The 23,544-nt window shown below is 40.3% G+C and overlaps 2 protein-coding genes across 2 annotated transcripts in view; one reads left to right on the top strand and one right to left on the bottom strand.

Annotated features, from left to right (window-relative positions):
• Positions 1-6,546, top strand: part of LOC306930959 (VPS10 domain-containing receptor SorCS1-like) — a 78,156-nt gene extending 71,610 nt beyond the window's left edge. The window contains exons 24-27 of the mRNA XM_079512092.1: positions 3,058-3,157; positions 3,797-3,905; positions 5,421-5,575; positions 6,262-6,546. Of these exons, the coding sequence (XP_079368218.1) occupies positions 3,058-3,157; positions 3,797-3,905; positions 5,421-5,575; positions 6,262-6,320 (423 nt within the window). The 3' untranslated portion in view covers positions 6,321-6,546. The remainder of the gene's footprint in view (positions 1-3,057; positions 3,158-3,796; positions 3,906-5,420; positions 5,576-6,261) is intronic.
• Positions 6,547-17,617: 11,071 nt separating this feature from the next.
• Positions 17,618-23,544, bottom strand: part of sorcs3b (sortilin related VPS10 domain containing receptor 3b) — a gene marked incomplete at its 5' end in the record, with an annotated part of 88,597 nt that continues 82,670 nt past the window's right edge. The window contains 2 exons of the mRNA XM_079511957.1: positions 17,618-17,766; positions 22,623-22,783. Of these exons, the coding sequence (XP_079368083.1) occupies positions 17,702-17,766; positions 22,623-22,783 (226 nt within the window). The 3' untranslated portion in view covers positions 17,618-17,701. The remainder of the gene's footprint in view (positions 17,767-22,622; positions 22,784-23,544) is intronic.

Here is a 23,544-nt window from a genome sequence, read left to right as displayed (position 1 = left end):
GGACCACTTCACCACTTTTCAACATCTTCATATAGGTCTTCACTAATAATCATGATAAAATGGCACATTTCTTTCCACTCAGGCTGTGTCTCAAAGGAGGGATTTGAGCAATTCAGAAACCCGTCCACCAGTGACATCATCGTAGGCAGATTTCTTTTTAAACAAGATTTCTTTACAAAAATGTTCAGATTTGTATTATCGTGAGAATGATGGCTTCCATTTTCGCATTGCAACTTTTCAGGACTAGAAAGCCTGCAGTTTCTATTAGCTTAGTAGGAAAAAATGGTGCCATTTTATCATAATTATTAGTGAAGAGCTATTATATGAAGATAGGTTGAAAAGTGGTGAAGTGGTCCTTTAACCCTGGTATCCCTGTTTTGGGCATGTCATTATACTGTAGTGTAGAGTAAATTAACATAAAAATAAAATACATCCATCCAAGATTCTATTTCATCAGCTGTATTATAAAGTAAGTGCTATGAATTTTACAGTAAATGTGTTGTGGATGCCTTCTCACTTTACTGCTTTCCTGCGAAGGTGCCTTTGTCTTTGACTTATAGAAAAGCGAAAACCCAGCTAATGTTGTCACCGGCAGTGCCTTTTCATTATCCTTTATAAATACACTATGTAGAGTCACAAAGTGATGAAGAGACAGAGGACAAGGGGACATTGTTTACTATGTGTTTCTATTTTAGGAACTTACAGTTGTATAGGCACGGCATGGTGCATAATCATGAACAGAATCTCAAAACTAAAGATTGAACTGAACTCTTACGTGGTTATTATAGTTATTTTAATTTTATTTCGTTTTTTTGTTTTTACTTCAATTTAAGTTTAGTTATAAAATATTCACAGTTAAAACTTTGTTTTAATTTAGTTTTTGTAAACACACAATATACTTTCAATTATCTTTTTTTGAAAAGCCTTGTTTTTATTATTATTATTATTATTATATTAACATACGGTCAGGTAGGCTATAGTTTGACCCACCAGCCATAATACTACAGTAGGTGATGGAATCAAGTGAGAAATTGTTGCCTATTAGAATACTGTTCTCATTATAGCTCCAGAAATTATAATTGCATCCACAGTACTGCCATGGTGTAATCATGCAATGGTCACGTAAATCGTTTAGATTTGTTTATTTAGCCACATAACAAGAAAACACGGTTCCCTTGATAATACTCATTATGTCAGTGGTTTCATGGTTATTTTTTAATAATGAGATTTTTTCCCTATTCATTGCTTTAATCACACGTAGAGAATTAATGTTATTTTATTAGAGATAGACGTGCACATATTACATTCATTTCTCCACTAGCAATGTAACATACAACTTGAGCACCAGAGGGCAATCTTTTCCCATCCAGATACAACTGGATACTGTATTGCAGCATCCCTCACATCAGTAGAAATGACTTTCATTCTTAAATCTCAGTAAGGTATACCTCACCACACAACTTCACTGTCATATACTTGTATGAATTTTTACTCATTTATATGGGGCCCATAAACATTTCAAATCATCATGCTTTATGGTCATTATAGCGCTCTTAGATTTTTTCGCAACATGGGGCTTTGACTCATAGATATTCTGCTGTGCTGTTTATTGCTTTGGTCGCCTTAGAAAGCTATGAAATATGTATGTGAAACAATAAAACCGGAGCTGTTGTCGAACTTCTGTGTCCCGGCACAGGGCTCGTCTGTGCATCGTAACAGATAGAAGCTCCATATATTAGCAGTAAACTCAATTCCTCTGGCTCCGAGTTAGACTTGAACTAAGTTAATAGGTATTTAATTACATTGAAGCATCATATAATTGCTGCTTTCGAGAAAGGAGACAAACGGTGGGGCATTGCAGCCTGTATTGGGAATTAACCCATGTAGACCTGAGTTAAAAACATTCACACTGAAAGAATATATATTCAAAGATTTGCGCCACATTTTTACGATTTTTCAAAAATAGCAGACCTACAAGCTCGTAGCGCGCCACTCGGTGGCGCGCTACGAGCTTGTAGATCTGCTATTTTTCAATAGCTAAATTATAACATAATGTTTAAAACACCAAAAGGGGTTCCCACCCAAAATGGGTTAAACGGGATGTATTTATCCAAAGCCTGTCTGATTACCTGGCAGAGCCTTAAAGACAATAGGGTGATAAATCTCCAATTCACTGATGTTCTTCTTCAATGAACGAGTTAGTGTGCATTGCGTACGTGTGGCGAGTGCAACCGCGTGGACGTGCATGTGTGTGTGTGTGTGTGCGCGTGCGACGTGCGTGTGTTTGTGTTGGCATGTGCGTGCGATGTGATGTCTGGAGCAGCTTATTAAAATGTGTAATAGATTTACTGACCCTGATATGCCACTAGAATAAAAAGTAATTATTCATACTGTGTAGAGCAGTCTAATTTTAACCAGTGGAAAGATTTTAGAAAAGAGCGAGATGGAATTACCGGTGCATGGCTAAGGACTCAAATGGGCTCTGGGAAGGCGTTTTGGTCTCTCGTTAAATGACTGCTTCATTTAGGTGTGAAGAGCAGGGGAACTCAGGGCATTTTAGAGTGGAAAAAAAGAAGAAAAAAACTTAAACAGGATTTTTTATATTACGTAGAACATGACTTGATTTCCAATTTATCGCGAATCAGTGAGCTTTGAAATCACCTAATGGGTAGATTAATTGTGTGAACAAGTAAACAAACACACACCGTACATACCTGAACTGTAGATCAAGGAGTCTGTGTCGTCAACGGAAAGGGTAAAAGATGATATCAGCAGAGCCCCCCCTTCACAAAGGAACACCATTGTTGTCTTAAGGCCAAGCCAGGCCAGGTATAGACGACGTTCTAATGCAGCTAAAGTTGACTTATGGTTTAGTCCTCCGTGACATGTCATATCAACGCTTGCTCCTCTTTAGCAGCAAGTAAAAATTATGATTCATAATTCACACTGCTGGGTGAAATGACTTGAGGTTAAAATATTGATGACCATGTAATGGCGCTGCCAGTCAGTGCTGCTAACAGAGACGCTTGTCTTTCCCTCCTCCTCCCACCCCTCAAGCTTTCCCAGGTCTTGTTAAGTGCCCTCAACCAAGACCTTATTTGGTTCACGGTCAGACCAGGGGTAAAGGTGAATGTCTACGCAGCTCGTATGTCTCCAGGTGAGTCCACCGCACCGGAAGGCATAAAGATTTACCTTCTCATACAATGTTTTTTTTTAAAGTGAAGGGGCATGAAATAGTCAAATCCCTAGTATTGGGTCAATTTGCATAGGATGAGTTATGTTCAACACCATATCGTCGCTGTTGGGTGTTAACCTTGTATATCCAAAACCATTACATTTCAGGATATGGAAAAGAAATACCCGTGTTCCAATGGATCCAAAGTAGTTATTTCGTCACAATGTGTCACAGTGTGATGCGTAGTGAGCTTGTATATTGGCTATTTTCACTCATATTGCACCACACTGCGTAACACAATGAAGTGTAACAGGGCATATTTATGAAAAAAGATAAATATGAAATATATAGATACAAGGTTTCTGCCCGACAGTGAAGATATGTATCTCTTTCCACTCAGGAAATGTACAGTACGTAGGTAACGTTATAACCTTTTCCATTCAAAACCTGCCCTTAGTTTGCGGTTGTTCCCAGAGGGGGAACAGCTTATATTACAGTTATATTGTGGCATACCATCTCTGTAATGCTTGACAAATCTTCACATTTGCTTGACTTAAAAAACGTGTGTTCTCTCCTACATTTGACCAGCATTTTGCATTCTGTCTCTTCATTTGTCAAAAGCCCCTCTCGTGGACAGCAGTGATGGCCGCCACAACGGTGCCGCAGTCATCATGCTAGTCTCCGTCGTACTGATGGGCTTGGCCGTGTTTGTAATATACAAGTTTAAAAGGTACAGTATCCTCCTGAATGTGAACATACAGTGACACTAAACAGCAAAGTCAAACAGAGAACATAACAAGGATGAAGTCAGGAGTTCCAGGCTCTCCTCTCATTGGAGCGATAATATAGATTCCCTTGCATAATGGCCCAAGTTATAGTCAGTCAGTCCCATTATCCTCGGAGTAAGCACCTCAGTTCTCGGCTCCTAAAACTTTCCGAAGCGGTTTCGAGACTCTATATAATTCTGAGTTATGGACATCAGCGACACAATAATAGCCAGAGGAATAAGACAATTCTCCTCTGTCTCAATCTGCGGAATATTACTTCGAATGACAGTCTAATCAATTCTACCCGGAGACCTGAATGAGTGCCAGAGTCCTGCAGTTATCAATATTCATCTATCTGACAATGTGAGGGTTGACCTTTAGGAAAATGCTAAACACAGTCATTCGGGGTGAGTCGCACACTGCAGAATGGCAGGAAAGGTTGAAGAGATAAGTCCTGAGACAACATATATTATACAGCATTGGGGGGGGGGGGGGGGGTTCACATGGTATAAACATCATCCTTTACAGCCCTCTGCAAAGGATAGTCTATAGTCCCACAGTAGTCAGCATCCTTGAATTATCTTAACCCATTTAGGCCTGACGTCGAAATAAAAAAAACGCATATTTACGATTTTTCAAAAATAGCAGACCTACAAGCTCATAGCGCGCCACCGCGCTATGAGCTTGTAGATCTGCTATTTTTCAATAGCTAAAGTATAACTAAACACCAAAAGGGGTTCCCGCCCAGAATGGGTTAACCTCTTTCAACCTGGGTCCCTACATTTTTAAGAATTTCTAAGGTAAAAAAAATAATCACACACAGACAAAAATGTGAAAATAGCAAATCTACATCCTCACAACGCACCGCAACGCGAAATGTTGAGTGCTTATTAACAGATGGGCTATTTTCACTATTTTTGTGCAACACCACTGTACGATTAAATATATAAAACATGGCTTTAGTTAGTGTTGATTTAATGCTTTGGTGACAAAGTGTCGTCTGTCGTGTGACAATTCACTCGACAACAATAACGCATGTAAGGACAATGTTATTTTTCACTTATAACTGTATGGAAGTCAAACGTGACACTTGGAGACATTATTTTACGTGAGCGGGAGCAGAAAAAAACACCATGAGCTGCAGGAACAACATCAATGAAGCAGCATCAAAAATTGCCAATGAAAGATTGTGATGTCAAAAGTAGAAACTGGAATGAAGAATGAAAAACAGATTGAGAACGGATCCGGTGCACCATGTCAAATGTGAGAGTGCACTGCCCTTTGGAACACAAAACACAATGGCTTTCCAGCAATGCTCTGCTGTCCACACCAGTCAAAAATAGAATATTACACTTTTCATGCTTAGTGAATGGCCTTAGTGAAACAGAGTTGTTTTCTTCCCTCTCCTCCATCACCCTGCCTTTTCAGCCTTTTCAGCTCCAAGCATTTTTGTTTTTTTTCTTTCCTCTCCACTGCAGGAAGATTCCTGGCATCAATACATACACAACAGAGCAGCCAGAAAAAGAACAAGAGGTCATCCCGGCAGTGACCTCTATAGCCATCCCGAGCCCTGGGGGAGCTGTTATGACCTCACAAGAACATGTGAACATCAAGTTGGACTCACAAAGTATAGGTACAAGAAGTCTCCCTTTTATAAGCCTGTTTTATACTTAGTCGTACGATGGTGTCCCTCATCAAAAATAGCTCACAACGAATCACGATGCAATGTGTTCACGACGCATTTGCAATCGCGGTTCGTCGTGAATTCTAGAGCTTGTAGATCTTCTATTTTCGGCCCGGACACTGTCATACAACAGAGGATAACACAGGCAATACTCCGATCAGTTCTCACACAGCATTCTATATTTTGTGGGAAAAGTTTCTGTGTTTTTTTTATATTTTATTGTGCCCCAAGTGCTGTATATCATTGTATTGATATGTTTTTCCAATATACTACAGCCTACAGTTTTTAGTTGCTGACCTGCTTTCTTAACGGTACATGCTTTTAGAAATCACAGATACCTGTAACTCAACAATTCACGAGCGTGGAGGCAATGTGCAGAGAATATCAGTAGCAGTTCTTTGGTCCCGATAAATTAATTAGTGCTTCAGGAAGCTAGCGGAGTGTTGAAAGCATTTTCATCAAAGGAAATATTGATTGATTTATACTTTTTTACCCCACACAGCTAAACAATATAGCTGCCTGCTACCTACCGTTCAAGATAGATGTGTTTGCATGTGGAAAATATACGCCCGTATGCAAATGTCGCTACATAAAATTCCCCCCACTGTCTGTTCTCTTCTCTTTTCCCTCGCCAGGCTACCTGCCATCTCACCCAGACATCAAGCTCTCTGATGAAGCGCCCCATGTGTTTTAATGTTGGGAGTCTATGGCCGACTCGAAAGCAATACATCTTCTTTGGCAGTTACTTCCAGCGAGCTATGAAACCATGGTCTCAGTGAATGGTCTCGAGTGTTTTCCTGCCTATGCATGGATGGACCAGTTCACACCGTGCAGCCCAGAAGCCTCCGAGGAGACTGTGTACAGATTTATACTCGCTCCTTTGAAAAAGGGGGACAATTTTTTGACTTGAAATACATGTATTTTTGCAAAAGGACATTGATCTATTCGTGTAAATATTGTACAATCCTGAAAATGAGGGAGCTGGGAGAGGTTATTTGTCTTAGCCAATTTTGACCTGAGATCAGATTTAAAAAAATGTCTTCTACATCCTGACAGTTTTCTGAAAAAGCTATGTTTCTATGTCAGTCGTTCTTCGATTTTAAAAAAAATAGCAGACCTACAAGCTCGTAGCGCGCCACTCGGTGGCGCGCTATGAGCTTGTAGATCTGCTATTTTTCAAAAGCTAAAGCATAACATAATGCTAACACCAAAAGGGGTTCCCGCTCAAAATGGGTTAGCTGGTCACAGCAATATGTCTTCTCCGAGAGATAACACAGATTTATCGTAATATTTCCAAGCTATCTGTTTTCTGGTCTCACTTTTGTGATGTGGAGATATTTTAACTACGTATACACACCTTATCTGGTGTGAGACAAGGAATGAGCCGGATTCCTTATGGTTTGTAAAAATCAGGTGAATCTTATCAGAAGTTTGTAATAGGAAACCGAGGAGGACTCTACCCTTGTCCCACATCTGTGTATTTCATAAAACCTGCCCCCATTGTAACATAAAATCTGATGTACTACGTCAAAACAAACATAAGAGCAGTAGATTAAAGTGATATATGGGGGTTGCCAGACCTGATTTACTGGAGCAGCTTTGATGGCATTACATTAAATCACACACTGCATAATCCAGGCTATTAATTTCCAAGTGTAAAGTGTACAAATTGATCCATAAGGGTCAGAGGGAAATTAACCCATTTTGACCTGAGATCAGATTCTAAAAATGTCTTCTACATCCTGACAGTTTTCTGAAAAAGCTATGTTTCTATGTCAGTCGTTCTTCGATTTTTCAAAAATAGCAGACCTATAAGTGGCGCGCTACGAGCTTGTAGGTCCACTCGGTGGCGCGCTATGAGCTTGTAGATCTGCTATTTTTCAATAACTAAAGCATAACAACGCTAACACCAAAAGGGGTTCCCGCCCAAAATGGGTTAACACAAGATTTTGCAGTGTACCACATTGTACAAGTTTACCACATAATGTATATGGTAATGGTGTCTCTTGGCTGTATAATATGGCCCCCCATTATACAGATTCTAAGAAGCAGTACTGTACTGTAGTACAGGAACCCTCATCAAACATACAGTGTATGTTTTGCATCTGTATCAGTGTTTTGCACTGATATAGATTATTTCCTTGACTGATGCAAAGCCAAATTGAGTAGACTTCTTGAAACGAAGCAGGTTGTCTAGTATTTATGGTTGCACCTGGAAGGAGAACACAATTTGAATCTTATTTGAATAAGAAGCTGCAATGCAGCAAACATTAGCTTGCTCTGGCGCAGCAAACACGCAAAATTGGAAAGTATACAATGCATGTAATGTTTTGCCACACAAACAAACAAAATCCCAAACTTATGTTCTGGTTTATGATGGCTTCCTCAAACTGACCTGTAGGTAAGGTTGCAGCAAAAATCCTTGAAGCTTTCTCAAGAGTACCCGGCATTGAAAATGTATTTGACATTTATTCATAACAACAAAGAGATGTACCTGTAGCCTATACTACAAGCATGTCTCTCCTCTCAAGTTGTGTAAAAGTTATCTTACTTTGTATTGTAGAGTTGCTCTGTCTGGGGCCCTATATCTATTGTGACAATAGCAATGTCTTTGTAGCCGTCTGCTTTCTGAGGTTACAGTGATGCAGAAGAGGTTACGGTGATGCAGAAGAGGTTCCGCTTTGGTTTGAACGAGGTTTTTTACTATACCTCCAAGGAAAACAATCAAAAGGCTCCCTGACGATCTGCTTGTCTCATTTCCTGCGAGAGAGACAGACAAGGCTCTACCTACGCACAGAGCGACGGTTGCCTTTGGTTGGTCAGCCACTGTCTCTTAGGGATTAAGCACTGACGTTATTGTTCATCAAACTTTCCTTTTTAAGTGTTGTATCAGAATCAGACGTGAGTAAGACAAATTGACTGGAAGCTCCCTCATGCTTCTTCAATGTGATTGAGATGGAGGCATAAACAAGCATAACGTCCTCCATCAGGCAGAATCTGTTATGGAATCTTAAAACAGATTATCAGAAGATGTGTTTTATTCTCTGCTTGTTGTTTATACTAGGACTTTTTTATTTTTAATAGGACTGGACTGTGTACATATTTGCATGTTTTCCTTCGAAATACGTGAGGCGGGTGTTTATTGAGAGAAATTATTATGTTTAAAATGTGAACTACGGCATTTTTATATTTGCCAAATGGCTGGAAAACTCATTCATTACGCATATTGTGATTATTCCGTGGCTTGTTATTTTGTGGCTTGATATTCTTTGTTTGTATCTTGCACCAGATAATAAAAGTTGACAAATTGAGCAAAAACATCCATTGTAAAGTACAGCCCACTGTTTTTCCATAGGCCATATAAGCAATATAAGACCATTCATTCCCGAGTTCAACGGTGTTTGACATTTGACTTAGCAAATCAACAGACTTGATGAAGTACCAGCTACTGAATGCATTGCAGAGTGAACACAATAGTGAGGTGCTCGGTGAGGTGCTCAACTAAATGAGAATGCAAGGCTTTTGATTAATACGGACATTTTCAATTTGTCCAATCCATTGCCTTTCCTACTTTATCTGTAGCATGTGTTGCTTAGCATAACCTCAGAAGTTTCCTTGCAACCATTTGCATAATGCCACAGGGCCCACTGAGAGGACAATGGAAAGTAGCCTGGAGTGATTCTAATGGAATAGTTCCATAGCTCTCCCACAGTGCGACAAATTAATTATCCCCTCCCTACTAGGAAATCAGCACTCTCACACACACACACACACAGACACACACACACACACGCACGCACACACACACACACACACACACACACACACGCACACACACTTGCACTCGAGGAGGCTTTCATAGACAGGGTAACACCTTGAATGAAAAATGTCCCACAACAATTATAGCCCACAGCAATATTGTGTTAGCGGCAGTGTGAAATTGATGAGCGTGTTTTTTCTTTCATTGAGTGTGGCATTAGTGTGCAGCGAATCATCCATTAGCGATTGTCACTGTTCGATTTGATTGTGGACCACATGCAATGTCCCTGGACGGCTATTGGAAGGTCCTAGTGTTAATTTACAATGAGTGTGGGACAAAGGCTCTCTGGGTAGTCGAGAGAATGATGAACATTGGTATGCCCCGTTGACGTGTCAAAGTGGTCCGACCAGAATACGCAAAATGAAGAAACAAAAGGCCATTTTGCTGTGGCAAACTGAGGGGTACTGGCAGACTGTTTGCCTTGTTTTGTTTCCACACAAAACAACTACACATATCAGTCTCTTCTGACCTTCGTGGCAGACTGTTTGCCTTGTTTTGTTTCCACACAAAACAACTACACATATCAGTCTCTTCTGACCTTCGTGGCAGACTGTTTGCCTTGTTTTGTTTCCACACAAAACAACTACACATATCAGTCTCTTCTGACCTTCGTGGCAGACTGTTTGCCTTGTTTTGTTTCCACACAAAACAACTACACATATCAGTCTCTTCTGACCTTCAATCCATGCCACTTTGCTATTGCCAATTTCCCCCCCATGTATGCATATATAGTCCCCGTCACTGTCAATCCCTTGGTCTTGAGGAGGGTGTTGACAGCCACACGTCCCCTTCTCATACACATGGAGTTGCCAGCTGCTTATTTCCACCTGACAGATCATTTCGGGGACGTGGTGCCTGCCTCACAGGGCTTTAATGCCCGCTTCTGACAGCGCGTCTCCCTTGTCAGTGTTTTAATGGCAACATTGGCTTGTTTTCGATGGCGATTATACAGTACATACATATGGTCCTCATTTCATTCATATGTTTTAGAAGTGTACTGGCATCCTCTAAATTAATTTTCCTCAAGGGCCATATTTTGACTAGGGTACCAGGCTGGGGGCCGAGTCCGCACGCACAAGGTCGAGGTCTTGCCCTGAACATTCATTTTCAGGGCAAGACCCCATTTGAAAAGGATGCCCAGTTTGACATGCATAGGCTACTGACCCCCATTTAATGCCATTTATATCTGGGACCCACTCAAATTTGAATTCTTCCAGGGGCCACAAGGGGGACCCTGACTCTAGCATGTAAACATGACATTAGAGGGCATTCTCGGCATTGGAAAGGGTCACCTCACCTGGCTGGGACACTTGACCATGTGGCCTTGGCGTAAGGGTCACCTGGCTGGGACACTTGACCAAGTGGCCTTGGCGTAGGCCTATTTGATGAGTGGGGTATGAGAATGTGGTGTTACATTTAGGCATGGGTTTTGGTGGGCTTAACATTAGACATGGTTTTGGTAGGCTTAAGGTTAAGACATGGTTTTGGTGAAGGTTGGCATGGTTTTGGTAGGTTTAAGGTTAGACATGGTTTTGGTGAAGGTTGGCATGGTTTTGGTAGGTTTAAGGTTAGACATGGTTTTGGTGAAGGTTGGCATGGTTTTGGTAGGTTTAAGGTTAGGCATGGTTTTGGTGAAGGTAGGCATGGTTTTGGAAGGTTCTGCTGGTTCAATGTTATATTCACATTTACTGGAATAGAGCGGTGCCCGTTGGCGTTGGGCACTGGCCTACTTGGAACGATGCAAGTTGGACATGCATGCCCCACCCAGTTATTATGTCTGTGTCCCTTATATGCCCATATATGGAGTTCTTTGTCAGGCATGCCCAAATATGGAGTCTCTGCAGATGTCAGAACAGCATTGTGATGTCAGAACAGGCCAGCTCCATAGTGTATATGGAGATATATGTAGGGGTGATCAGGTCCAGAGACCGGGCAGAGGCTTTTGTGCTGGTTCTGGACAACCGGCTATCCGACATACTCGACACCGGGCACTGCACTCCCTGTGGAATGCGTGTGTTGAATTTGAAGCCGGTGGGGCGAACGGTTCTCGAGTTACGTGGGTTACAGACGTATGTCCACACAGAGACTTGGTGCATTCATAGATAAATGTTATTTTAGCTATGGACAGCACCATTTCAACAATGTCCAAAACATTACTGCTTTGTGTGTGAACACGTGTGTATTTTCGGTATCTGGTTTATAGGCATGGTCTTGGAAGCATTAAAGGTAGCCTTTTTATATTGTCTATTATTTTATTATTATCTTGTAATATTGTATTGACGTGTTACTTAGCATAGTCTTTGCAGAACATATCCCACCAACATGTTGCTGCTTGTACCTCAGTACCTCTATGAGTGATTGACAAATAAAGGGAAGAAAAATGAAGCTTTGAAATGTGTCACACTTTCCTAGTCCCTCCCCTGCACGACATCATAGGGCAAGGGCCGGGCGTCTTGGGTCTTCGTTTATGATTAAATATAAACGAGAAGCCTCTCTGAGAGTAGCCTAAATGTTAGCCTCACAATGTCAAACATCTATTGCAAAGTATTTGGAAAGAATTGGAAGTCAGCAGAGGAGCTACTGTACAACAGTTGTATCCTGAGGACTTCAGCTTGTCACAGTCACAGACTTTTGTCATTCATTGTACAGTCTAGGTCTTGTATTTCTATGTATTGTTCCCTGGTCTAGTTTTCATGGTTCTATGTTTGTTTGCTCCAGCTGTGTCTCATTTTGTAATCAACCCTCATAGTAAGAGAAATCTATGAAAATCTGGGAACTAAATTGTTACCAAGAAATTTCTTCACCAATGTGTTTCTAAAGGTGTCTAATAACATGTACTAAAAGTTTGAAATTCAACTCCTGTGGGAAAGTTGAGTTATTAGCATAATATGTGACCATACCCTTAACATCCTATATAAGGCAAAAAAGTCCAAATTTCATCATTCTTTAAGTAACATGTGACATATGAAACTAGGGTGTTTGCATGATTCTGAATTCATTCCAAGCATTAGTTTTGCACAAAAAACACTCCTTGGGAGGAAAACAGCCACACAAACGTGATGAGGTCAGCACATTTGGTCAAGTGGATATGGCCTAATTTAGCCCAAGGAGTGTTTTTTGTGCAAAACTAATGCTTGGAATGGATTCAGAATCATGAAATCACCCTAGTTTCATATGTCACATGCTACTTAAAGAATGATGAAATTTGGACTTTTTTGCCTTATATAGGATGTTAAGGGTATGGTCACATATTATGCTAATAACTCAACTTTCCCACGGGAGTTGAATTTCAAACTTTTAGTACATGTTATTAGACACCTTTAGAAACACATTGGTGAAGAAATTTCTTGGTAACGATTTAGTTCCCAGATTGGTCAAATACCTGATAAAATGCCCTTACTATCATGTGTATATCAGTCTTGTTCCCCAGTCAGTCCTTGTTGAGTCATTGTATCCTGTCACCTGTTTCAGTCTGTTTTAAGTTGTTCACCTGTCTTCTGAATTAAATCACCATTTCATGGTTTTGAACACTATCATGCCTGGCAGTCCTGCGTTTGGGTCCTTACCTCACCTACACGCGACACAGCTTTACTGGGCAACTCCACAACAGCTGCCCTTGATTACGGATTAAACTACGTGATTGAAGACATCAAAGGCCTTATATTGTACTTTTTTCTGAATTGTCATTTGGAAGCGAGTTGAAAGAAACTAGCTGTTGTGCACTCTCTGCAGTCTTCGATACTGTGTGTGTGTGTCAGTGTGTGTGTGTGCTGCGCTCTTAACACACTATAATATGGTGCTAGTAGGCTGCCTGGGAGAGGGTGCATAATGCATATTGTCTTATGGTTGTTGATGTCCAGCTTTGAGTGTGTGTGTAAACACAAACATTGAAGACGAAGGTGAGGACGCAAATTGTGATTAGCCGGAATGAGATGATGTACAGTATGTTGATGTATGATGATAAGATCGAGCGCCCCTCACTTCACACGGGTGTGATTGGATGTCTTGTAGTAGCCTGACATTCCACCTGTCAATCTCTAAGACACCTGACTTAATATGTTTTAGGAAATTGAATCTTCGAATAATTAATTCCTGCATATGTCACTGGCTGGTTCAATGTTATATTCGCTTGTACTGGATATTATAAGCTATGGACACTGGACAGCACCATTTCAACAATGTCCAAAACATTATTGCTTTGTGTGTGTGAACGTGCATGTGTTTTCTGTATCACTTTGATATTGCTTGTCATGAGTGGTGTTTGACAATCCATAGCCATAGTCCTGACATCAAAACCACGGCCCCTGCCGTGACATCAAAGGGAACATTTCTTTGTCAGTATATGCTAGCCTATCATCACACAGGTATGTTTCATATTGCATTCTGCGTTTAGCTATTGGTTTGGTTTGCTTTGTCCAGCGAGCCTGTCAGCATTGGCAAGAGAGAACCTGTTGGTGTGTTGTGTTTGGGGCCGTGTCCACACAAAAAACTGGAAAAAAAGAGAAAAAGCTGTGTGGTCACGGCTGCTTAGCCATTGCAGTTGACTGTTAATCATTTTAGAGTAATGTAATGTTCTTATCACTGCAGGGTGAATGATGCCAATTTAGGAGCGAGAGCGACATTGTTGGCATGCACAACAATGTGCATGTGCTGTGTGTTGAGCTGTGAGTGCCTTTTGATTATGTTGAAGTTGAACCACCTGCTGTCCTTATTTTGGGCATATCAGTACTGTGAAAAGTTAATACCACTTAACATAAATTAAGTGGTTAAGTAGCTAACATTAATTTCATTTGGTTTGAGAAAAAGTTTGAAGATGTCAACTTCTCATTTTCCAAGATCCTATTGTAGGCCTGTTATTATCGTATCTTGTTTAAAACAAGATATTATCTCGTTTGAACGAGATAATTTATTTTTCTCACCATGGCCACTCCAGGGCTCCGTAGTTTCCCACAGAAAATGGCGTATTCTTCAATATTACTACTACTAGTATATATTTTTACGTTTGTTGGAAAACAGTTATTTTCAGCTAGTGATGCTGACATAGGCCTCACTCAGACCTTTACTGCATGTTGTGTGTTGTGTAGTGTCATGGCCGTGTAGTGTCATGGCCGCCCCAATGCATTTCCAATGGGAGTCACATGGTTTGACACAACATTTGTGTTGTATGAGGGGGAGGGGCGCAGTCGAAACACAGCCGAAAGCCATACAACAGCTTGTAGTCCAAAATGTGGACTACAAACCATGTGACTTCCATTGGAAATGCATTGGGGCGGCCATGACACTACACGGCCATGACACTACACAACACACAACATGCAGTAAAGGTCTGAGTGAGGCCATAGACATACGGCAAAGTATATATTAGGCCAGGGGTTCTCAACGTTTTTGGCCGGGGACCCCCGGAAATGCTTTGGCAATGTCTCGGGACCTCCGCCCCGCCCCCTCCCGACCCCCAATATAAATTGACTGCTACAATAACCTTAAACAATTTTGGGCGGGAACCCCTTTTGATGTTTTAAGCATTGTTATAATTTAGCTATTGAAAAATAGCAGATCTACAAGCTCATAGCGCGCCACCGAGTGGCGCGCTATGAGCTTGTAGGTCTGCTATTTTTGAAAATCGTGATTTTTTTTTTTTTTTTTTTTACTTTTTTTTAAAAATAATTTGGGGACCCCCTAAAATAATTTGGCGACCCCCCGAGGGGTCGCGACCCACGGGTTGAGAACCCCTGTATTAGGCAACTTGCTCAACAGAGACTAATGCATATTCCCATAGGCATGCATGTGCATTACAGAGAGGTAAACTTTCATTACAAAAATACATTTATTTGGAACAATTTGAAAATGGCAATTTTCTCTTTTTTTTCCCACAGTAAGAAATGTGATTCAAAACAAAAGCTTTCATAAAGCTAATATAAAATGAACAATAATGTCATAGATAGATCATGCTCAATTTCTACCAACGGCACAACTAGACTATAAGACAGAATGTTTTCTTTATTTAATATGTTGAATAAACTTTAAAATCACCATGATAAATACTCCATGATAAAGATTATGTTAGTCTACTGATGGTGACTTGTGGCATGCTGCTCTACAAAAGGTGGACATAACCACTATGAAACCCCTCTAGTCTCAGTAAAACAGACTTGAGTTAGAACTGTACTTGGACCGCTGTTTTCCCATCTACACCAAATGCCCAAAAATGCAGATCTACAAGCTCACAATGAATCACAACATAAAGTTGGAGGCCATCGATATTGTCCTTTTCTTTTTGCTGAGGTTTGCGTGATCTGCGCAAAAGGACAGTTAACCCATTTTGGGCGGGAACCCCTTTTGGTGTTTTAAACATTATTATAATTTAGCTATTGAAAAATAGCAGATCTACAAGCTCATAGCGCGCCACTGAGTGGCGCGCTACGAGCTTGTAGGTCTGCTATTTTTGAAAAATCGTGAAAATATTTATTTCAGAAAACTGGAGGATTTAGAAGGATTTTTTAACATTTTGAGGTCAGGCCTAAATGGGTCAAATGATAAGGGACAATATCGGTGGCACCCAACTGTATTGTGAGCTTGTATATCGGATATTTTTGGTCCCCCCCCCCCCCCCCGCTCTCCAGAATATGGACGCTGTGGTTCAAGTGGATAATGCAACTATACATTATAGACTAGTGAAATGTTATGGAAACATTATATTCTTGGACTGTTCAGTGGATTGGTCTTGACTGTATATAGCTTTACATTTCATCTTCTATCGTATGTACAGTACATGTTTCCAGTATCCTTAAAGGGGAATTTCTCCCTAACCCTTTTTTTACAAAAGTAAGTTGATAATTATATATATATTGACCAAAAAAAGTCAGCTGCTTCTGGAGGGGTCTAACGCTAGAACTCCTATTCAATCGCGCAATTGTTTTTTGTTTTTTGTTTACATCTGTTCTAGATGATGTGACAGCAACACTCCATGCATTGTTGACACTGCACTCTTCCTAGTCTACGTGAGCTGATGTTAGACCCCTCCAGGAGCAGCTCCAGCTCCAGCTTCAGCTCCCCTATATCTTTATTTTTTTTTTAAGAGGGAGAAATTCCCCTTTAATGCTTAATTTATACCCCATGGCACAATGGCGTGGCAGGCCTACAAGAATAGATTTTAACACATCGCATCTGTCATGCTATGGAGTAAAATCAGGCCTAAAGGTGATGTAAGTGATATTTATGGTTTAACCAAAGATTTGTATGTTTTCTTTGTTAAATGGTTAAAGCTCTACATGAATGAAGTAATCATTGGTAATCAATGGTAATCACTCTATAGTATAGAGTGAGTGTTCAGGAACAGGAGTCTCCCTATAGAGTGAGTGTTCAGGAACAGGAGTCTCCCTATAGAGTGAGTGTTCAGGAACAGGAGTCTCCCTATAGAGTCAGTGTTCAGGAACAGGAGTCTCCCTATAGAGTGAGTGTTCAGGAACAGGAGTCTCCCTATAGAGTCAGTGTTCAGGAACAGGAGTCTCCCTATAGAGTGAGTGTTCAGGAACAGGAGTCTCCCTGTCTCACCAGCTCTTTACTAAACCGAAGGATTCATCACTTTCCAATTTGATCCTGTATGTATGCCGTTATGAGTTCTCTCTCCTGATCTGATGAAATTGGTATCCCGACCGGAAAATGTATTAAAGAGCTGTAGAGACGGGGAGACCCCGATTACAGAACAAACACTATAGCAATGATTACTATGGGAATATTTGAACACAACGTACATCACTTATTACCACCTTTAAGTCTTCATCTAGAACCCTACACTGTGAAAGTCTTGAGTGTTCATTTATCTCTGACAAGAGTTAAATGAACACAATTTCACAGTGTATGCCTTAAAAGTTTTGCCTATATATATATATATGTATACATTTCACAACAGCATCTGAGAAAACATTCTTGTTTGAAAGCATTGTTCCATCGCCCTAAACACATCTCCATCAACTGTGCATTCAATGATCCTCTCCAATAAGCAACCACATATATCACATTATGGATGTATTCTGTATATGTACACGTCAGTCCAATATTTATGGGTTGTTTTTGTTTTGTTTTTTACAAAGTATTTTAAAATACACATCATCGGTCTATTCATAGGTGAGTAAATGAAAAACATGACTTTGAATGGTAGCAGCTATCAGCGTTGTTTAAACAATGTCAGCAAAGCATTTGAGCACAATTTTTACACCATAGTCTGTACTTACTGTACTCGGCAACACAGTAATGTCTCAGACATTAGTACAGTTGGGAAACTCCCTCGTAATCACTCTCTCCATATTTCTTCCAATTCCTCCTGGGGATAATACAAACACAATAATGCGATAAACGAAACAAAGTCAACTCCTTTGAATTAGCATAAATCATCACTTTCAGGGTGGTAAACCTCCTATCTCCATTTTTCCATAAATCAATGCTATTAGTCACCCTTTACACCTGTCTGCGGGTTTGAATAATGAAAATAATTAACAGGAGCATGTGTCGAAATCTCCTAACTAATTGGATCCATAGGAACACATTTCCCCCCCCCCTCGTTTTTAATTTCCTGAAAAATACCAGGTTTGTTAGGACATACAAGGTTTCCCCCCTCGACGGTGACAATATAATACACACAGAAAACCAGTTAATGTCCGTGGACTACGTCTGCCTCCCGCACAGTTGGAATCCTAAGTGTTAATTCATCCATTTGTACTTCTGCAACCAAACGGACCCTCACGGATCCATTCGGTTGCGCTCGTACACTCTCACAGTCACAGTTAATTGAACTCTGAAGATTTCCGCTGTGCACGGCCTGGCCACAGCGCCCCTGCCCTTTTGTGAATAAACAAGTTTTGAAGGCAACCCAAAAGCGGTTTATTTGTTTCAGATCAGCAAGGTCGGGATTAAGGTGAGCAAGGCTGGGAAATGAAGAATGGCCAAAGTGCTGAGTGACCAGAAAAAAAGGTCGGGGGGCCACACGTCTATGTCAGGAACACCGCAATGCTACTTTTTTTGTCAAGCACAGTCCAACCTGCATGCAGTGGTGAAAGTACATTTACTTAAGTACTGTACTTAAGTATAATTGTGAGGTATTTGTACTTGAGTATTTCCAATTTCAAATACTTTTACTTCTACTCCACTACATCTCGGATCATTATTGTGCTTTTACTCCACTACAATTATTTGAAAACTTTAGTTACAAATCACTTTGTAGATTTGTATTATTATTACAAAACATAAATTGACCACTTCAGCCCTATACACATTTCAGCCATTTGAAAATAGCAGATCTACAAGCTCACAATGTGAGCTTGTAGAGGTGCTATTTTCAGAATAAATTACATGTTGTACATTTGAAAACGTGCGAAATGGGATCTTCTGCATAATGAGTACCTTCTACTTTTCGTAATTTTAAGTACATTTTTATGCCAATACTTTTGTACTTTGAATCAATTCCAGACTTCTACTTGTAAGTTGTAACAATATTGATACTTTTACTTTTACTCCACCACTGCCTGCAGGGCCTTAACCCATTTAGGCCTGATTTCTAAATCCTCCAGTTTTCTGAAATAAATATTTTCACGATTTTTCAAAAATAGCAGACCTACAAGTTCATAGCGCGCCACTCGGTGGCGCGCTATGAGCTTGTAGATCTGCTATTTTTCAATAGCTAAATTATAACATAATGTTTAAAACACCAAAAGGGGTTCCCGCCCAAAATGGGTTAAACATCGCCTCTAGAACTATGGTTCTCAACCTATGGGCCAGGGACCAAGTGGTGGGCCGCGAGGGTATTGCGAGCGGGCGCCCAAATAATTGGCAAAACACAAAGTTTAATGATAATATTGTATTAATATAAGTATAAAAAACATTTTTTTCTTTTAATCCTTGAAAATAATGACTTTTCATTGTGATACATAAGAACTTGTTAATCTAAATATATATATATTGTAGTTCTGTCATATATTCGAGATTCATTGGGCATAAAGTTAAATATTTCAAACCTTTTTTATTTTAATCTATCTTAATCGATTATGGCATATGCTACAGCTCATATTATATTGAGTTATATTTACAGAAGAAAACTAGATAAATTGCCCCTCGGGGCACAGGTCTCCACCGGGGCAGGTCAGGTTGTGGCCTCCTGGTGGCGCTATAATAGGCCAATGTGAAAAGGGTGCCATTTCTTCTTACCCTTGGATGGCAATTGGATGATTTGAGGCATTTTGTTCCAAAATATGTTTTGCAAAAATCCACCTGTTGGTGGCGCTATAACAGGTCAATGTGAAAAGGGTGGGATATATTCCTCAGCCTAATAGGAAAGTCTGTGAAAGATTTCACGTAAATTGCACGCTGCGTTCATGATTTGAGGCTTTTTGTTCAAAACGGGCCAATCCTGCAAACTTTGAAAGCCAATGTTAGCCAATTAGGATGGAATATGAAATATCGGACAGATCCGTCTTGAACACATGACTTTAGAGATAGTGTGTAACGATTTGTGGGATTTTTGGACAGAATCTGGAGGAGTAATGTAAAAAAAAATGTGTTTTTCAAAAGTCGGCCTCCTGGTGGCGCTATAACAGGCCGTTCTGGAAAATTTGGGACAGAGGTTAATCGTTGGCATCCAGGGAGTGTGTGTGCAAAATGTGGCATCAACCGGGTTAACGGTGCCGGAGATTAGCTGGTAACAGACGGATGGAAGGACACACGGACTCTCACACACGGACGGAGTGCAAAACATACTCTCTCCCTATGCCTTCGGCCCGGTGGAGACAATTAACTTTTCCACAATATTCATCTTTTGTTGTCGTTGATGGATGTCAGTTCCATTGATCCAAGCCAGAACCACAATCAATTGGTTGATCATTAAAATACAAATTATTGGATCACACATCGGCTGCTGTAATAACTGGTTTGATGGGTGGACCGTAGGTATGTAACGATTCACTCAACTCACGATATGATTCGTATCACGATATGAGGTTCACGATACGATTTTTCACGATATAAAAAAAATATATATTTTAAAGAAAAATTACCGTTTTTAAAATGTTATATAATTTATCTTCCCCGCTGAGATTTTTTATTTAACTACATTGCAAAAGAAGTAGCATTACTTTTGGCAGTGCAGAAACATAATTGCCTTCCTTGATGAGCATCAACGACCATCATCACCTGGGCACAGTCACACACAGCTCCCCTCTACAGTGCTCTACTACTGAAATCATCATTTCTCTCCAAAAGCACTTGAATATGATGGAATATGACTAAAGCTCACATTTCACATCACACACTAGCCCCCTTAAAAAAAATAAAGAAAAAAAATATTTTTTTTATTTCAATGAATCGATTCATATCGTCTGATTAATATCGATATATATCGATATACGATATATCGTTACATGCCTAGTGGACCGCGAACATCACTGGCACACTGGCACAAGTGTGAGAGGGAGGAATTTTGGTTTAAAATGAACTATTTAAAAAAGTTAGTCAAATGAATTAAATGAAAATGCTGCACATAATTGCACATTCATTAAAACACTGAGCTCTGACTGGGGAGTCTGGGGGATAGCTGGGGTATTGCTTTGAGTCTAATGATCATTATAACAACATGAAAGAAAATATTTAAAAGAAATATGGAAAAAGGTTATATTCGTCGACTGGACAATAGAAACACGTTGGAATTTTTGATGTGGCATCATTAAAATTAACCCATTTTGGGCGGAAACCCCTTTTGGTGTAAGCATTATGTTATGCTTTAGCTATTGAAAAATAGCAGATCTACAAGCTCATAGCGCGCCACCGAGTGGCGCGCTACGAGCTTGTAGGTCTGCTATTTTTGAAAAATCGAAGAACGACTGACATAGAAACAGCTTTTTCAGAAAACTGTCAGGATGTAGAAGACATTTTTAGAATCTGATCTCAGGTCAAAATGGGTTAAAAAATATGAAAAAGGTATGTTGGAATTTTTGATGTGGCGTCATTAAAATGAATGTTGACATGGTGGTGCCATGATGGCACATTGACTAACTAGAAAAACAATTGGCTCTCCATTTCAAAAAGGTTGCACATCCCTGCTCTAGAAGACATCACTGCACACACGTACACAAACAAAAACCCTCGACTTTTCCACCTGAAACTTTTGTGAGATGCCATTGCAATAATGCGAGTCACGAGTACAGCAGCTTCTGTATTCTAAACACCAAAAAATAATTGCATTGATAACAAGGGGAAATGTAGAAACCTTGCTGTCCCTGCCTACTTGAATTTAGAATTTAGATGTCACATCATTTCAACCACACAACATAACGGAAATAATTCTTTTATAATGTATAACCAACCTCATTAGCCTTCTGACACTGGAGAAAACGCAGATAAAACAGTAAGGTGTAAACCAAATGCCACACAACCACCGTGTTTATGGCAGTGTAAAATTAATGAGCATGTTTCCCCTCGGTATCACAGCACAACAGTGTGACAGGCCTCCTTTACACCCAGCATTAACATATGACTCATATCGAGACTGCCCTGATTTGAAATAAACTCATTTACAGCTTGCAGTATATAGACATTTTGAGTATGCATGGAATATACATACATACACTTTCCTTTGGAAAATGTTATGTATTCCCTGCTAGCCTCGCAATATTCATGGGAAATGATTCCCTTATATGTTTTAAATGTATTCCTGGATGCACGCTTTTTCTTCGAAACCTGGCGTAGCCAATTAGCATACTACAAGCATGTGCTACTGTATATTGTATTTTGGTGCTGTTATTTGGTAGCTTGCTGTGTAACAGTCGCACATGTAGGCCTACAGTAGACGACATTACGGTTGCCATTATGCAAGATATAAAAAGATAAAGAAATAAAGATACAAACCAAAATAAATAACAAATACAGCTGAGACCATATATAAGCCCCTTTGTTCGATATGTGGACCCCTCTGATAAACAGGGGAATTAAGATAACAAGCTATTGTGTTTCAAAACAAGGCAGTCCTCGCTCTCCCCTGTGGCACCTTCCCCTGGCCGTCGAGGCCTCACAATACCGCATGTAAAGTTGCCTCCAATTGGTTAAACTTGTAGGTCTCAAAATAGCTGCACTAAACAAGCTCCTTGCAGACCATAAATCCTAGTGTAGGATTTAACTGTGGTAAAGATAACGTACCTCTGCTCCGGGCCTCCAGGTCTTTTTCCATGAGATCTTTCGGGGAGGGGAATTCACTGAGTTTCAGCTTGGACATGTTATCATTCGGCCCCACCGAGCCCATCATCTCCGGTTCCTTCTCGTGGCTGTCCTCAGCCTGAACATGGATCCAAGGGATTTTCCTAACACCAAGCAGACTGTAAGCAACTGTAAGCTTTCAACAACATCACAGATTGTAAGATTTACACACGTTTCCCCCCGAGCGAGGGGTCTACTCTCTAAAAATAGCAGACCTACAAGCTCGTAGCGCGCCACTCGGTGGCGCGCTATGAGCTTGTAGATCTGCTATTTTTCAATAGCTAAAATTATAACAATGTTTAAAACACCAAAAGGGGTTCTCTCTATACTTGGCCCTCTCCTTTTTTCAGTCTACATCAAAATGTCTATGTGGTGAAAAGAGCCGATCTACAAGCTCACAACATCTTGCATTCATTGTGACAAGTTGTGAGCTTGTAGATCTGCTATTTTCAACGGATGCTTGCCCCCGAATAGGGACACTAGGGTTTGTGTATAAAAAAGAAAAGCTAATTTAATACTGTAATATCACTTACTCCTAGTAACAGAGGTCAACCTGTTTTCTCTAGCTCTTCAGTTAAAGCTAATTTAATACCGTAATATCACTTACTCCTAGTAACAGAGGTCTCCCTGTGTCTCTAGCTCTTCACTGAATCACTGCATCACTGAATGCTCCTTTAAAGGAGCATTCAGTGATTTGGATGATTTGGAAAACCACCCAGTCCGCCCCGGTAACAAAATGTGCACATGCATGCTCTACAGTGGGGGGAAGTGCAACAGGCCAACAGCATGTGCACCAAGGCTCGATCATGATTGGAGGAAGGCCCCTCTCATCCTGATTGGATGAAGGCTTTGCCACCCGCCACCA

The sequence above is a fragment of the Electrona antarctica genome (genome assembly GCF_951216825.1).
Source record: "Electrona antarctica genome assembly, chromosome: 10".
NCBI lineage: Eukaryota > Metazoa > Chordata > Actinopteri > Myctophiformes > Myctophidae > Electrona > Electrona antarctica.
This window is presented reverse-complemented; position numbering and strand designations above follow the sequence as displayed.